The following is a 15,898-nucleotide window of genomic DNA, read 5'->3' as shown; positions in this document are numbered from 1 at the left end:
TTACACTGAAAAGAAGAGTCTGGCGCAGTCCTGTACTATTTACAGGTCCCAAAGCAATTACATTTCTATCTTTTAAAAAAGACAAACCATTTTACATCCCAAATGTGAAACTTGCCCAAAACATATCTGATTGCACCCCCTCCTACCGTCTCTCCCAATTGGTCCCCGTGATGAGTGTGGGTCGGTTGAGGTGTGGCTTTAGTCTGTTCGCCTCCTGCAGTGTGCGCAAATGAAAATAGACTGTAAACAGGCAGGCATAAAGAGGCAATTGTGCAGGACCACCGTGGCCCGTCTGTTGGGATATGAATAAAAAGTGAAATCAAAGTTTCGTGGAGCCAAAGCGACAGTTTCCCCTCCTTTGAGAACTTGGAATCGTGTCTGACTGAGGTGCAGTGAGGGTGCGCCATGAGACCAGGTTGCTGCGCTTGATCTCGCCGACGTTTTGCGCGCAAACAGGTGGATTTGGGAAAGTCTTGCGAAGGTAAGACGCGTAAACTGTAGTAACAGATTGCAAGGAGCCACCTCATGAAATATCTAATCAAGTATTGTACGCTTGTAAAATATGCGCGCCCATAGTCTGTCTTACTTTTAAAGTTTTCTTCTGAAGTATATAACATTTAGACAGATATTTCCACATGCAGCTACTGTGGAAATATGGACGCGGACATTTGGAGACCCAGCGTTGATCTTTCGTTTTTAACCGCACAAACCTGTTATGAAGGCTGCGGTGGCCGGTACTTCTCAGCTGGAGAAGGAAGAAGAACGAGACATGCAGGTTAAAGACAACCAACAACTGGTTGGAGAGGTGTCCCACCTGTTTCCCTGGGACGCACGGCCAACCGTGGCACCCAGTAAAGACCCCCACTCTCTAGTGTTACAGAGGCCGCTGACAGATACAAAGATAGAAATAGCGACTCATGACGGTCAGACTGATTAGATGGAAGGCACACATTGTTCTCTCTCCCTCTGACACGATCATGTTTAGCTGACATGGTTGAACTTTATTAACTATGATTAAAAGACTGTCAGTGACAGTAGCTGACACAGAAAAGCCTTTGCAACGCCATCAACCACATTGGCAGTCATGGATTTTATAGGCTGTAAGATAAGCTATAGGGCCAGGAACATGTGACCTGGACAGAGCCTTCCGACGCGGCTTGTGCTTTTATTTATTTTTTTAGACGTTCAGGAGGAGCATCGTGTTTTCCGCAGCAAAACAGAGCTTTCCGATCCGTCCCAGTCACAGTGGCCTGCTTCTCATCAAGATTTCATGATGTCAAGAAGTTTGGGTGGAGGTCCCAGCGGTGCGCATCCGGTTTCCAAAGACACGTGAGACATTGGCAACATCGTCGGGAATCGGGAGCCGTTCCTTGACAGCTGCTGCCCTCTATGATAGGAACGCGAGAAGTGCCGCACGCGGCCGTTCCTGGATAAGGAACAATGTGTGCACACTGTTGCTTTTTCCTGTGGCGTTTCCTGACTGAGGGACCGGAGGGTAGAGGTCTGTTCCCCTTCACACAGCAGGGGCCATTGTTCTTCTACCAGAGGGCAATTGGGAAAGGGGGGGGGGGTGGGTGGGACTGAGGTGGCGGTGTCGTTGTGTATCCGATTTCTCTGGAGGGAGCGCCTTCCTGTTTTTTAACAGCGGCAAAAGCCGAGGAGGCCCCTGACCCTACAGGAAGGACAAGCTCGACTGTGTCCGCGACGGCGTCGTAACTGTGTGTGTTTCTGCAGGTGTCTGAGGGCCCGCCATGCCAGTCCCACCTCCCCCTCCCCCTCCCCCTCCCCCGGCTCCCCCCATGCCGCCTCCACCTCCCAGTGCTGCGCTGCCACAGGTACGTGTGCCCCTCTGTACTGTCCCCTCCCACCACTCTGACCAATAACCGTCCTGCAATTCACGTGCATTATTGATCCAGGCGCTACACATCCACCACGGGGGATCAGACACTCAGTAACAGAGAAGGGTTATATTTCTGCGGCTCAGTGTCCTCAAATAAGACGAGTTGCCGTTGCCGGGCCTGCTTATTCCTCATTTTCTTTTTTTAATCAGACTTTTTTTAATTCAGTTTAAAGGTCAGAGGTCAGTTGATGGTGGCCAATTATGTTGTTTTTGGCTTTTGCTTTGCTTCTATACATGTGCGTACATCCACAAAGCAACAGCGCACTGGTATGTCAGAATTATTGGCAAAGGGATGTAAAAAAATAACAAGTTTTTGTCCTTTTTTTTGACAGTGCCCTAAGCCCCAGTCTGGTGGTGGTGGAGGGGGAAGGAATGCCCTGTTGGCCGATATCCAGAAAGGAGCCAAGCTCCGGAAAGTCACACAGGTCAATGACCGCAGTGCCCCCGTTGTCGACAGTAAGTAACATTTTACCACGTTAAAAATAATCCCAGCCCATCTGGAATAGCGTGTCAACTGTGTATATAGTAGCTGTGACGGAAAAAAGGTTCTGTTGCTCCGTTCAGCAGAATACACACATGCGCTTCAGGAAGGAATGCCCTGCAGCTGATAAGTATAGGAAACAGCTACAATGCCCTCACCTCTGTCACCCCTTTCCATTGATTTACAAGCGGCAATTTAAGAGTCAGTTTTGCAGTAGCGCCACCAGGTCCAGTAGGGCTCATTGTTAATGCCGATGTTTTCACTCCCAGAGCCCAAGGCCAGCTCTGCAGATGCACCGAGTCATGCTGCGCCCTCTCAGGGCTCGTCAGGAGGTGCGACGCCTATTGGACCCTCTCTGGGTGGACTCTTCGCTGGAGGCTTCCCAGCCCTGAAGCCAATAGGACAGAGAGAGTTTGCAGGAAAGACCCCAGGTGGGTGCTGATTTGTAAACCAACAGCAAGCAAGTTTGGTTGAGGTGTGCTTTGATGAATAGGCCTTTGATGGGAAGGACGCCTGTGTTTGTTCCAGTGCATCGGTCGAGCTCCACCACCTCTCTGAAGCCCCTCTGGAACCCCCCCACTGTAGTAGCTGACTCGGGGAATGTCCCTGAGCCTCCTCACAAGACGGTGGAGCTACGGAGCGCCGTCCACCGTCAGCCCACTTCCACGGCCTCTGCTCCGGCCTCCCCATCTCACGGCGGCAGGCACCCCCCTCCTTACCCTGCTGCCTGTCCCCCTCCACCCCCAGCAGTGCCGCCCTCCTGTCTCCCACCCCCACCTCCGCCTCCCCTGCTCCAATCTTTCCAGGACCGCCCAGTCAGCAAGCCTCCTCCCCTCCCTTCCTGCCCTCCCCCTTTGCCTCCTTCGCAGGCCGCCAAGCCCACCTGGCTCCCTGCTCAGCACCACCACACCACCATTTCCCAACCATTGACCCCCCCTCCGCCGCCACCGCCGCCTCCTTACCAACCTCCCTCTCATGTTCCCGGGGATCGCTCTTCAGGTTGCTTCTATCCGCCGCCGCCTCCCCACATCCACCCCGAACCAACGCGTTTTTTCCGAGAAAGCACACTAGGAGCTCCCCCCCCACCGCCCCCTCCACCCCTCCCAGCCTCTTTAGCCCCCAGCTATCCAACCAACCTCCCACTCCCCCCACCCATATCGGCCGCAGGGCCCTCTCCAGCCCTGCGCGCTTTACCTCCTTCATACCCCTGCAATGCTCCAACCCGGCGGCCCCCTGCTGTCCCCAGAAGTGCAGGTAGGCAGTACTGGACCCCGATTGGCCCGTTAAATGTAAACAAATGTTTTATTTTTAGCAAAATAGCAAATATTCGACCTGATGAACCTAAAAATGTGCCTCGACGACTCCTCTGTCTCACTTCTTCTGAAAGCATTCACATCTCTTTGACTCCCGTATTCTCGTTGTCCATGGTAACAGGTGCGGGGCGGCTGGCACCTCCTCCAGCTCCTCCTGCACGCTCCCCCACCACGGAGTTGTCCTGCCGCATTCCTCCCCCTCCACCGCCACCTCCTCTGCCTCCAAGTCTCAGGAACGGACACTTGCACAGCCTGGGTGAGACAACGTGATACAGTTCACTCATAAACTCACCTGCATCAGCAAATACCTGGATGTTAAAATAATAAGTGTATACATCTATATATTTAGATGGTAATTATAGATTACCATATAAACTGTTTACACAAACTTATCAACAAAATATCAGCCCCAATATCCAAATTGATTTGTAACTGATTAGAGCATCAATTGATTCTTTGGGTAATTTATTATTAATAATAACCAGATTTAAAAATACATTTATTTTGGACTCTGGTGCAGCATGTTGCAGCAACGTCCTGTAGAAGATACATGTCTATATTTATATATATATACGGCATGTTCAGATAGCTAGGTTAGCTTTAGATAGATGAGATTTGAGTATATTTGATTCCGGTGGAGTAACAGAGCATAAAAGCCTTTAAATTTACTCAGAATTGCACTTATGGACTGTCTGCCTTCATATCCACCTCTGACAGACGACTTTGAGTCCAAGTTCCAGTTCCACCCAGTCGAAGATTTACCCCCACCAGATGAGTTCAAGCCGTTCCCTCGGATCTATCCCAGCAAAGAGAACAGAGGTACCGTCACGATCTGCTCCTCATTTCTCCACTCCAGCGTCACCTAGCTGCAAGTATTCCCTTTTCTTCCCTCAGTGAACCCCAAACCTCCTGGGATGAGGACACACCTCAGATGAGTCAGGGCCTCACCCGTTCCTTCAAGCCCCCCCACCACATGTTAACAGTTCAATAGCTGTCACGGACTTTAATGGGTCTGTATGTTCTTAGCGTATTTCTGAGGAGGCGTCAAACAGAGTCCCATCCATGTGACCTCTGACCTTTACCAGTATGGAATGTTTTGAATGTGCGTGAGGAGGAGGAGGTCCCTCCCTCTCCTCATTTTAATGTGCAGCACACACACTAATGTGCAGGGACATTGTCTCCCATTAGGCGTGTTAAACAGGACTCAACAGTGTGCAAGTGTTTGCAAAATCACTTTTGCAATTCCAGCCGTGGAACTTTTGTTAAGACGGCATGCATGAAACTGTGATACGGTGATACATTTTAAGTCTCAGTTTCACAAAGACGCGATGGGGGAGGCCGTATCACAGCACTCCAGAAACTCCAGCAGCATCTCTATTGCATCAGGGAGATCATAGAGAACTCAAGAGCCTTAATGTTCTTGTATCATTTGAAAATTCCCCATTTTGATAACAAAATGCTTATTATAAAATGTAAGGAAAAAAACAGTATTCTTGTCATTTGGAGTTAAAAAGTCTGAAGCACATTTTATGCCTAGATTGAGAACAAATAATGTAATATATGATTAAAACTGTTTAGCAGCATTAGGGAAGCCAAAGACACTTATACCAAAGATATTAGAAGTGTTCTTAAAATAGGTTTGGCGAAAAGTTCATTTTGAAGTAAAGAAGTAGTGATATTTTGTTGCAGGAATAAGAGTTGTGAATCAGTTTAAATATCTTTTGTGGGGAGGGTTTAAGATGTGACACTGTTTTTTATTATCAGTTAATAATGTCCAACCAAGACAATCATTGTTTCTGAACCTATTGGTTTTAAACTGTGACGTGAAATACTTGTAAAAACCGCAGTTTTTGCTATTCTGAGGTCCTGTAAACCCTCACACAATGGTGCTGTTGCGTATTTGCATTTTTTTTATTCTGAAAAATAAATAAGTCACGTCGTCAGATTTGGGGGTATTTTCTTCCAGTGTACGAACATTTGTTAAACAGCACCCCCTTCCGATGAACCACGCGAACTACTACACCGTAGTAGCGATACCAGGACTTTGTATTTTAAAATAAGAATGATAAATTAACGCCTCATTGATAAATCATCCAAAAAGTAAAAGTTCCCCAGCAGAATTATTGCATTGTGGGTCTGTTGCCAACACCACAGCCAAAGAAACAGTTTGAGATTTTATTCACCGAGAACATTTTCTCGTTAGAGCCTCCAGCACAGTGATTAGAACACCTACAACTTGGCTTACATTAACTTGAAAAGGGCAAACAAGCGTTACACTTTTCAAACAAACGTAACCTGAAACTGTGCGTAAATGACGAGCACAAGCAGAACACAAAAAATAAGTTTAAAGTTAGATCTGTTTTTACAAGACAGCTCCGCCCCACACAAACACACACAGGAAGACGTCACACACCACACGAACCCAAACGTTGCTCTTTAAAACCGAGGGTCAGATAATCCCGACAATTTACCCCAAACGCCAATGTCAGAGAGACTTTAAAGTTCATCGTGTTTGTACGTGAACTCTCTGGAGGATATGAAGCCGTCTTTGTTCTCATCCTCTTTGGCAAATATATCTTCCATCATGTTCTCGTGTAAGGTGTCGTTGGGAGGGTAGCCATGGCGCTCAAACTCTTTCCTCAGGTATTCTTTCACCTGGCACACAGAGAAAATAATGCTGTGATTGGGAACTATTGGTAAAGATTACATCTACTTTATACATTTTTGGGGATAAATGGCCAGTTTGTATGCATTTCATGTATTCCTGGGGAGGTAAATAAACTGTATTTTCATGCTCTTCTTACTCTTATAGCCTTCATATCTTCTAACCAGACTTAAACTTTGGTCCATTCTTCCAATGCGGGCTTTCACATTCCAGCCATTTTCACATCCAGTCAGGAAATTACTGATGGATTCAATCTAGTCAAAATTCAGGGCGATGATAAGCAACACAGCCCTGCCATTACCTCATACTTGGACAGCTTCCAGTCATCATTGAGGTCCATTTCTTGGAAGGACTCGTGTGACCTCGGCCCATTTCTGATCTCCATTACTTCAATGATGAAGGTCAGCGTGCTCTCAGGTGGGATCTTGCCTGGCCACGAAGGATCGTCGCAGAAAGAGAGGTCAGAAGGTCAGACGATGTTGCCTGAACTGCAGCGAGGCTTCAAACCACAACACATCTGACTAAAGAGGTTTGAACGGGTTTGAACACATGCTGTGGCGTCAGGATGGGAACTACGGAAGACATGTTAACGTCTGCGCTTACCAGAACGTTCAGTCTCAGGGGTAAAATAGTGTTGACATGCTCCATGTTGTGAAACCCTATGGCTGAATTGGAGTTAAAGACATAGAAAGTCATTTAAAACAGGACAGGGACATAATAAACATGCATAGCGTGCAATAGGATTAGGTTAGCGTGAAGCTGATGAAGCACATGAGCAAATCTGCATCCCTGTGATTTAAATGTTGCCCATGCCGGTGGTAAATAATCCCATTTTGTCATGGTTGACATGACAAATTGTGCATTTTAGAGAGTCACAAGTGCTGCACCTTTCCCTTCCTTCCCGTAGGCCAGAGCTGGAGGTACGATCAGCTTCCTTTTTTCTCCAGCACACATGTCTTGCAGGCCCTTATCCCAACCTTTGATCACCTCTTTGATGCCCAGTGTAAACCACACAGGCTGCTGGTTGTCATCGCTCCGACTGGGAAAGAAACACAGGAAAAAAGTGCTGCTGAAAAGCTAAAACATGGTTACTCTTTCTGCATTTCTGATTTCATTTTCCAAGAAATTGTACAGAAAAAATATTCTAAGTTCTAAGTCGCACTCATCCAAAATTTTAACGCATCAAATGTAATAAAGCGGGAAAAGATCGTACCTGTTGTGAAATCTGGTGCCATTTTCAAAATATCCTTCATGGTGCACCAGAAGCATGTCTCCATACTTTGATTTTCGGTGACAGAGGAAGGGTCTGTGCAGGACCTCTACCTTCACCTCAGGATCGGGCAGCTTCCCCCCGCAGGAAGCCGCCAGGAGAGAGATGGACCAGCTGAGCACGGTCAGCAGCATGTTTCACTCATAGACAAACTTTAGAAAACAAGGATAACTGCAGGAGAGGCAGCTGCGGACGCAGCGGCTGCCATCTACGTGGCAGATTTCATCACGCGAGCCGTCGCAGGTCGACAGCGGATTGGTTGTTTCGGCTCCTAAGCCCCGCCCACAGAGGCTGCCTTTTCCTGGTCGTGTTTCCCACCGGAAGTTGTTCTGCACGGACTTCTTCAGTCCCAGGCACGACATTCTTGCAGGAAAAAACTATGCTTTTAGCATTCATAAATATAGTATGATATAACTTCGTAGTTTAAAGTCACTAAATAATTCGAGGAACCTCTTTTAAAGCCAGCTTATTTTCACACGAGCCACTTGTTTATTACAGTACAGTGTTCTACCAAATTTATTTTCATGCAAGCAGAACTTCCACTTAGTAGAATCTAGAGAATTATTTTTCATGCCATTCCTTTTTGGGATAGTTGTGCGCATTCACAGTATTAAATACATTAACAGGTAAAAGCAAACCGCTGTCAACTGGTACACACATGCAACATGAATAAACATCTGCACGGCTGGTTCTGATGCTACTATAGAAATATTGCTGATACTTATAAATAAGTTCACAACATAGCTTATTTCTGCATGAACAGTCAACAAGTCATACCTACAGTACATAACTATTTCATGTGTTAAGTGGAAAGGTTCCAGTGTCCATAACAGTGCTGCAGTCGATGGAGTAACAGTAACAGGAAGCTGCTCCCTGAGGCCCATACAAACAAAAGAATTTAATCTCCGGGCGAGATAGTCTGTTCAAATCTGAATCCCGTGACCTGACGAGAGGTCAGAGGGGGAACAGGAGCACCTCTTTAACACTCTATCTCTCTCTCAGTCCTTCAGTTGTTTTCTACAGGGAGAGACTTTGGCAACATTCCCCGCAGTCGGGAGGAGCAGCCTCAAAAGTCTGAAAAACGCCGCTTGTTTTCATCTTCCAGTTCAGGTGAAATACTTGCAGCCGGTAGAATCAATGAGGCAAGAGTCAGTGCATCTCAGCTGCCCAAAGGACCTGAGTAGGACATACAATATAATACATAACTCTTAATCCAGTGGTATTTTTTTTAATACTTTTTTTATACCAGTTTCAAGGAGGGTGATTTAATCACATTTAAATAAACATGCCAAACTCATTTTTAAAATATCTTCATGTTATATGATAAAATAATATTGGCTACTTGATACTATAATAAATCTCATCCACGTTGACGTGAAATAAAACAACACAAACGGCTTAAAACCACCTTTGTAAAATTAAGTCACTTTTTTCCATCCTCCCTGAATTATGCCGTCATGTCTAAGATCTGGTGCATTTTCTGCAAATAGAAAAGTGTGGTACAAAAGTGGTTTGGCAGACATACCCGGGAAGATATGACTTGCAGGTCTGATAACCAAAGTCCTTTCCATCACACTCCTCCATCCCTTCATGGCGGTAGCCGTCGCCACAGTAGGCCCATTTACAGTCTGAGGTGAGGAAGAGTCAGGCGAAGAAGAGAGCAGAGCAGTGAAGGAAAGGGAGGGAGAGATGACGTTATTAATCGCTCTGGCACTCCCGCAGGCTTCAGAAATGCCAATACAGCATTTTCTTGCTAATTTAATTGGGCACAAGCAGGAGGAGGATGTGACCGCAGTGGGGAAACAGATGAGGTAAATGAAAGATCAAGGAAAGGTTGCGCAGCACTTGCTGCTTTTATCCGCACTTGTGGGGCATTAGAGAGTGTGGGGCACTGTGGGGTATTAAGTATTTATATTTGGGAAAATACTCTTTGGAGCCAAGCACTGTTTCGGCCGCAATTTGGAGGTTCTGTCGATTTTCAGATGACGTAGCGTGTTTTTTCTGAGATTCTGACACCTCATTTTTTTATTTATCACTTGGCTCTTTGGCAATAACGTGGCATCAGATGAGATTTAAAACTGGCAGACCCCACGTATACCTTACGATGCTTTTATTGCCAGAAAATCACTTTTGATAATTCGGTGCGTTTCACATCTGAATGTATTAATTGTTGTTTTTTTTATTGATAGCAATTTTGCTATTTTCCTGAGTGATGCTTCATCACTGCATCGATGAAGGTTTTTGGCTTCTCCGTGCAAAGGTCAACGTACTGAGACAGGCATCTGTGACGATCTGGTTTCCGTCATCGCACTCCTCCCCATGCTGGGACTGCACCTTTCCATCCCCGCACGCACCGATTCTGTCCTGGACCTTCTCCGTGGACTGGAATGGCTGGAAGGGCTGGAAATGACAGAAAGAAACAATATACGAGGGCACTCAGTTGCAACCTCTTCAGTCACCAAATGGAAACTAGAAACAATGCCTTTGCTCGCCGGCCCAACCAGCCAGAACATACAGACAGGAGCACTTTCCCCACATTACATCCTATTATGTAACTCCAGTTGTTACCTGTATGGGCTTCCATCCATCTTTATCCCTGAAGTACAGCCCCCTCTGGTCCTTTCTGAACACTATTGCATTGACCAAATGCACGCGCTCCATCTCCTCCTCGCTGTTCACCACAAAGATCTACACACATCCACACGTGCACACAGCCGACAGCAAGAGAGCCGAAGGGATTCAGTATAGAATCATATATTCTGTACGGTTTTAACGCAGCGGGGTCTTACTGCGGGGACTTTATCAAATGGGCTCCGGTGTGTGTAGCTTCCAAAGGGAGCATTGTTAGCGACCTTGGAGTCACATTCGCAATGACCCGGTGGACCGGGGAGACCCATTTCCCCCTTTTCCCCAACTGAAAAAAGGCCTGTAAAGCAAACAACACGACACAATGTTGAGGTAAGAAGCTATGATACGCTGCAAACAACAATCTGTGGGAGCACCTGTGGTAGGTGGACCTGGCGGCCCTGGTCGACCCTGTTGACCTGGAGGCCCTGGAGGACCCCTGGGTCCAGAAGCCCCATTGTGGCCCTTCGTTCCCTGTCCACACACACACCAAAGGTGACCTACATACCACTAGCACGTGTGCATAGCTGAGATAATCTGGTTCCTTTATGGGTTCTCCTCTCTTTAATGTGAGTGCGAAGATTTAAGCTGCCAATGTTTATGCTACCCCTGTAATTCTACTACTATAGTGAGTCTATACATAGAACTGGAGGCAAAATGAGAAGGCATAACAGTGTTGCTGCACCACCCTAGCCTGTGTTTAAATCTGGAACATCCTTACCCATCATGCATCTTATGCACAGATCCAAACCCCTTTGTACCTCTTTCCCTCTCTTTCCAGGCCGACCTGTGGGCCCTCTCCTTCCCGAGACTCCTGGCTCTCCCTTTGGTCCTTGCTCACCCTATCAGAGGAGGAAATAAATAATAACCACAGAGAAACTGAGGAACAATCAGTTTAATCAACAGTGTGAACCGAACCACTCTCACCTTTTGTCCAAGCATGCCGGGCAAACCGACTGTCCCCTAAATACACATTAAATGAGAATTTGAGACATAGATAAAACAATCGTGGGTCAAAGGGAAGTAATATGTACCTCACCTTATCGCCTTTTGGTCCTGTAGCTCCAAGCTCACCACGAGACCCCTTTACAAATGAAAACAGAGTCCGTTTAATTTATTTCCCCTGTAGTTTTAAAGCAACAACATGCACTGCTAGCAGGGGTGCTGAGAATACCTTCTCCCCTTTGTAACCAGGCAAACCCTGTGTCAAAACATGAGGAACATGACCAGCAGATTAATTCAACCATTCAACACTTAACCACAAACTTGTTACCCTTTGCTAACACATGCTAACAATGTGTTAAATATGCAAATAACCTTTGACCCAGGGGGTCCTCTCAGTCCGGGTAACCCCATCAGTCCTGGATCTCCCTTTTCGCCCTATAGATATTCATAGAAGAGTTGAAATTGCCATAAAATGACATACCTCGGTGCTAGATTACTCAAAAATATGTTGAAAATTCCTGCCTTGAGTCCCTCTGCACCAGGCCATCCCGGTACTCCTGGTTTCCCAGGGAGACCCGGAGCTCCAGTGCGACCCTACAGGGGGAAAAAATGCTCAAGTGTTCTGTGTTGGTCAGACAAGGCTGCACGAAGCAGCTAATAATGTCTGCAATGTTCTACACGATGAAGGGTCAGATTAAAAGCAAACGAAATCGATCTCTTATGAATCCCTTTAATGGGACAAGACAGAAAACAGAACCCAGCAGGCGAAGCTTCAACAATGCCGCCGGGATTTTCTAATTAGTATCAAGCAACACAGGGTAAAGTGGCTTTGCTCTGTTGCCAGATTCCTGCGGCGCAGACGTATCTATATCTCCACGCTGGTGGCGTGCTCTCATTTAGCTTCCCTTCATTAAAAGTGCAGCCTGCAGGGACAACGTGGACCCGCTGCTGTGTGAAGTGATTTATCACGGGAAGCAAAAGCACTCAGCGAGATTAAAATGCAGACGCTGGAGTGCTGGAGGGCCTGGATCAGCATCGCTGGAGACCAGCACTGGGGGCTAATGGAGCCGGGCCAAGGAAAGAAGGAAGAGCCAGAGGAGACAGGAAAAGGACGGGAACGAGGAGGTGAGGAGCAAGCGCATGGCAGAGAACGGAGGATGTGATTGAACGCTGTCATGTGGGCAGAGCGGCATCCGAGACTACAGCGCGCCCGAGAGCACATCAGGAGACTAATCACATCAGCGGACGCACAGATGGAACGTCGGAGGCAGACGGATCCTGCTCTCCATGCTCCAAGGACAGGTGGAAAGATGGGGATGAATTACATAAATAGGAGGGGAGGGATGTCTCACCTTTGACCCTGGACGTCCAATTTCTCCCTGCGAGAGGACAAATGAGGAGAGAGGAGTTGTTTTAACAGAGGGGAACACAAGGACAAAAATGTTCCCATATCAAAATACACTGGAGATTTAATTCAAAGCAATAAAAAAACGCATGCACCTTCTCCCCTTTTGGGCCTCTAATGCCAGGCAATCCACTCCGACCCTTCAAAAATCAGGAAAAAAAATCACCAAACTGAGATTAGTTTGCTTTTGAATCACTTTTGCTCGAAAATTTGCTCTTACCTCTGGACCTCGGGGTCCAGGAGGTCCGGGGGGCCCCCGTAAACACCGAGGTTCTGCGGGTTTGTCCCGGTCCCGTCCCGGCTGCAGAAGGCTCTGACTGCTCTTCAATCGAAACAGAGAAGATGGTTTCACTCAGTGGCCGAGCTGTGAGAGTTGGTAGGCGTGCGTCGGCGCGCGTGGGACACTCACGGGGTCGCCGCGCTTCCAGAGATGAGGCGGCGGAGGGAAGAGCGGTGGCGGAGGGGGCGCCATCAGACAGCAGGGCTCGAAGCTGAACGGCTCCCTCAGCAGCCCGGAAACTGAAAGCGTCGCAAGCGTTCTGACTGATGAGGAACCTCAGTCAACTGTCGCCATGGTGACATGCATGTGAGGTGACCCAGCTTACCTGAAGGGTCCAGAAGGGTGCTGCTCATGGAAGAGTGGTGGGAGACAGCCCACACAGAGCAAAGAAGAGCGTGGAAGGACGCCACTGCCCTGGTCAGCTCCATCCTGCTGCTTACCTACACACCATAAGCCACACACACACACACGCACACGCACGCACACTCCGCTTACTCTCTGAAGGGGGCGTCAATAAACTTGTTGCAGCTCCACACTGCAGCAGGAGACGCGACCGCCGCTGTAATTCCAGACGCACGCCGACCCTGCGCGGCCTTGTGCCAGAATTAGACAGTGGCAGCTGCCACTCAGGCTCCTGGCAGAGGTCAGCGCCAGTGATACTCATTTAATATGGACAGTATGCGCGTTGCGTGAGACCGCAAAAGACCCGCAAATAGGCCAACCCGGGGTTTGCAGAAAATCAACGCCTACGTCTACGCCGAACATCCTCTTTTACTTTAGCCCAATAATGAATTAAACGTGTGCGTGAAAGGGAAACAATGCCATCTCGCCAGGCTTTTCATGCACAGAAATTCTTCTTACCTTATACTTGAAAACGCGCTGCTTTAACCGCAATAAATGCGCCACCTGCAGTCCCTCAGACAGTCTCCGTTTCCCCTGACATCTGCTGGGTTCCGCTGCTAATGAATCGGATCCCCTTATCGACACCGCTTCTTTCCATTCGCCAGTCAATAACAATACAATTGAGACGGGAGATGGCTTTTATTCTCGCCTCGGCGTTGGATGCGCCAGCAGAGGCCACTATGCGGAGTGAACTGGGTCCCGATGGTCTGGAGCTGGGACTAACCCTTGTGTCACTGGCACGCTGATAGCTGGGACACAAATGGTATTTCAAGTCAGCGTGGTTACAGTCCGGCACGTTTTCACGCCTTATGGCGCTGATAGAGGTATGGACAAGTAGAATGGCGCCATCTTCTGGCCAGACGAGTTGTGCGCAGGACCGCAACATATTTACATACATACATACATACATACATACATACATACATACATACATACATACATACATACATACATACATACATACATACATACATACATACATACATACACCATTTTTTTCAGAAATTAATTGGAAGATCAGAGCATAAAATCACATGTAATAAATGTATGTACATGGAATGGGTCCATAATAGACCATGTTATCAACTGGAAATATTACATGACACGCAAGTACACACTAAAAAACCCACACCTAAACCCGCATACTGTTTCTTTAAACAAAACAGACAAGTAGATAGTGCACCGCAGGATTCACTCACACTAATACAAGCAGACAGGTTTCATAGCAGAAGATTTATTGTTTTATTGATGAAAAACAACACTGAACAACAAAACATGAGCAGAATATATCAGTTAAAATACATAAGTTAATTTAAGAATAAAAATAGCCTTTGTCATTGCAACACATCTTTCAAAAAAACCCCTTCAACACACATCCAACTAGGCTGCTGTTTTCCTTTCTTCTAGTTTATTTGGAGGTGGCCTCCTTCATATATGCTATAATATCCAGTCTCTCCCTTTTCTTTCTGATACCAGCGAAGTTCATCTTAGTACCCGGAATGTATTTCTTAGGATTTTGAAGGTAGACATTCAGAGTTTCTTCATCCCATGTTATACCTAAAACACAAGCAAAACAATAATGCATTAATGCTTTAAAATGATTATTTTTATTGAATTAAAAATCTGCATCTTGACACTTGTTACAATCTAGAATCTTTAATTGTGCTGTCTGTTCAGACCTGTTGCATAACTGTCCTACATACCTCTGGATGTATGTGCGATGTAGTTTTTCACTACCTGCATGCACAACTCTACTCATTTATATAATTGCAGCATCAAATTCCCACCTTTTTCAATGTTAGCCTGTGTATATGAGTAGCCTTCCGCTTGTCCCGTCTTCCTACCGAACAGACCCCACAGGTTGGGTCCCACCTTGTGGCGCCCCTCCTTTGTCACAGTGTGACACTGGGAACATCTCTGGACAAATATCTTCTTCCCTTTGGCAATGTCCCCCATAGCTGAGGGAGGATGCTGAATGATGGGGTAAACAGGAGGATATATTTGGGCTGTAACTACAACAGCGCAAAAATAAAAAGCACAAGGTCACCATAATGTGCTCAAACAGTGCAGTTAAGTACAAAAGGGTTTAAAAATAAACTACCGGTACTTAAATTAGAACTAAACTAAATTAGAAATCCTCAACACCATCATAACAATCAAATGTTACATTGTGAAATGCAGCAATGTCGCCCAACAACGACCACAACACCACAATGGAGTCAGTTTACCTGACTAACGCCTGCACTTCGGGGTCTTCCACGTAAGTGTTTCCCCCTCTTTTGCTGGTTGTTTAGCTTTGTGTTGTTGTTCTTTTTGTCCAGTTTGTGCACAGCAAGTGACCGAATAAGAGACCAAACCTGATTTAAACCCTCTTAGCAAATAAAAGAAGTCGGCGTTTTTGTGATGGGAGTGTCTCTTGTCAGCGCATACTTGTGTTGTTGCTCAGCACAGCGAAGGTGAGACATGTTCAGTCTGTGGTTCCCACCTGTCTGGTTTACAAGTACAGCTGAGCCAGTCTGGTAACTCTTAAAGACATAGTCCACCCAAAACTCTAAATATGCTTTACCAAATGGAATGAGTTGTAACACCTATTTGCATTTATTTGGCTTTTA

At 46.7% G+C, this 15,898-nt stretch overlaps 4 protein-coding genes across 7 annotated transcripts; 1 reads left to right on the top strand and 3 right to left on the bottom strand.

Annotated features, from left to right (window-relative positions):
- Positions 1–197: 197 nt before the first annotated feature.
- Positions 198–5,639, top strand: wipf3 (WAS/WASL interacting protein family member 3). 2 transcript variants are annotated; one of them, XM_057020620.1, is made up of 8 exons: positions 198–481; positions 1,735–1,835; positions 2,242–2,356; positions 2,651–2,812; positions 2,910–3,635; positions 3,816–3,950; positions 4,412–4,513; positions 4,589–5,639. In XM_057020620.1, the coding sequence occupies exons 2-8, from the start codon at positions 1,752–1,754 to the stop codon at positions 4,627–4,629; spliced, it is 1,365 nt and encodes a 454-aa protein (XP_056876600.1). In that variant the 5' UTR covers positions 198–481; positions 1,735–1,751; the 3' UTR covers positions 4,630–5,639. The 2 variants fall into 2 exon arrangements, with proteins under 2 accessions (XP_056876600.1, XP_056876599.1); XM_057020619.1 differs by having other exon boundaries at positions 200–481; positions 2,233–2,356.
- A 216-nt stretch (positions 5,640–5,855) lies between these two features.
- On the bottom strand, positions 5,856–7,880 carry LOC130518207 (peptidyl-prolyl cis-trans isomerase FKBP14-like). Its single transcript, XM_057020621.1, has 4 exons — positions 7,573–7,880; positions 7,247–7,398; positions 6,661–6,788; positions 5,856–6,349 (listed from the first exon to the last, which is right to left on the bottom strand). The coding sequence occupies exons 1-4, from the start codon at positions 7,761–7,763 to the stop codon at positions 6,191–6,193; spliced, it is 630 nt and encodes a 209-aa protein (XP_056876601.1). The 5' UTR covers positions 7,764–7,880; the 3' UTR covers positions 5,856–6,190.
- A 215-nt stretch (positions 7,881–8,095) lies between these two features.
- On the bottom strand, positions 8,096–14,117 carry wu:fc38h03 (acetylcholinesterase collagenic tail peptide). 2 transcript variants are annotated; one of them, XM_057020617.1, is made up of 18 exons: positions 13,746–14,117; positions 13,210–13,324; positions 13,014–13,147; positions 12,825–12,926; positions 12,700–12,744; positions 12,552–12,578; positions 11,722–11,793; positions 11,572–11,634; positions 11,429–11,455; positions 11,294–11,338; positions 11,182–11,217; positions 11,016–11,096; positions 10,632–10,728; positions 10,419–10,555; positions 10,198–10,317; positions 9,900–10,029; positions 9,155–9,257; positions 8,096–8,805 (listed from the first exon to the last, which is right to left on the bottom strand). In XM_057020617.1, the coding sequence occupies exons 2-18, from the start codon at positions 13,310–13,312 to the stop codon at positions 8,736–8,738; spliced, it is 1,392 nt and encodes a 463-aa protein (XP_056876597.1). In that variant the 5' UTR covers positions 13,313–13,324; positions 13,746–14,117; the 3' UTR covers positions 8,096–8,735. The 2 variants fall into 2 exon arrangements, with proteins under 2 accessions (XP_056876597.1, XP_056876598.1); XM_057020618.1 differs by having other exon boundaries at positions 13,014–13,123; positions 13,746–14,114.
- A 383-nt stretch (positions 14,118–14,500) lies between these two features.
- LOC130518209 (cytochrome c-a) lies at positions 14,501–15,758 on the bottom strand. Of its 2 annotated transcripts, none has more exons than XM_057020624.1 (3): positions 15,515–15,758; positions 15,074–15,257; positions 14,501–14,843 (listed from the first exon to the last, which is right to left on the bottom strand). In XM_057020624.1, exons 2-3 carry the CDS (start codon positions 15,240–15,242, stop codon positions 14,695–14,697), a joined length of 318 nt encoding a protein of 105 aa, XP_056876604.1. In that variant the 5' UTR covers positions 15,243–15,257; positions 15,515–15,758; the 3' UTR covers positions 14,501–14,694. The 2 variants fall into 2 exon arrangements, with proteins under 2 accessions (XP_056876604.1, XP_056876605.1); XM_057020625.1 differs by having other exon boundaries at positions 15,074–15,298; positions 15,515–15,756.
- Positions 15,759–15,898: the final 140 nt, after the last annotated feature.

The sequence above is a fragment of the Takifugu flavidus genome, chromosome 21 (genome assembly GCF_003711565.1).
Source record: "Takifugu flavidus isolate HTHZ2018 chromosome 21, ASM371156v2, whole genome shotgun sequence".
Classification (NCBI taxonomy): Eukaryota; Metazoa; Chordata; class Actinopteri; order Tetraodontiformes; family Tetraodontidae; genus Takifugu; species Takifugu flavidus.
Note: the sequence above shows the minus strand (reverse complement) of the source record. Positions and strands in the feature narration are given on the sequence as shown.

Coding starts and splice junctions, on each gene's coding strand:
- wu:fc38h03 (XM_057020617.1), bottom strand. CDS start 13,312: ATGGAGCTGACCAGGGCAGTGGCGTCCTTCCACGCTCTTCTTTGCTCT. Junction 11,794..12,551: donor TTGGACGTCCAGGGTCAAAG/GTGAGACATCCC, acceptor TTCCCCCTGTAG/GGTCGCACTGGAGCTCCGGG. Junction 10,318..10,418: donor CATTTGATAAAGTCCCCGCA/GTAAGACCCCGC, acceptor GGATGTGTGTAG/ATCTTTGTGGTGAACAGCGA.
- wipf3 (XM_057020619.1), top strand. CDS start 1,752: ATGCCAGTCCCACCTCCCCCTCCCCCTCCCCCTCCCCCGGCTCCCCCC. Junction 1,836..2,232: donor CCAGTGCTGCGCTGCCACAG/GTACGTGTGCCC, acceptor TTTTTTTGACAG/TGCCCTAAGCCCCAGTCTGG. Junction 3,951..4,411: donor CGGACACTTGCACAGCCTGG/GTGAGACAACGT, acceptor CACCTCTGACAG/ACGACTTTGAGTCCAAGTTC.
- LOC130518209 (XM_057020624.1), bottom strand. CDS start 15,242: ATGGGGGACATTGCCAAAGGGAAGAAGATATTTGTCCAGAGATGTTCC. Junction 14,844..15,073: donor ACAGGCTAACATTGAAAAAG/GTGGGAATTTGA, acceptor CTTGTGTTTTAG/GTATAACATGGGATGAAGAA.
- LOC130518207 (XM_057020621.1), bottom strand. CDS start 7,763: ATGCTGCTGACCGTGCTCAGCTGGTCCATCTCTCTCCTGGCGGCTTCC. Junction 7,399..7,572: donor GGCACCAGATTTCACAACAG/GTACGATCTTTT, acceptor TTTCTTTCCCAG/TCGGAGCGATGACAACCAGC. Junction 6,789..7,246: donor CTACGGGAAGGAAGGGAAAG/GTGCAGCACTTG, acceptor CTTCGTGGCCAG/GCAAGATCCCACCTGAGAGC.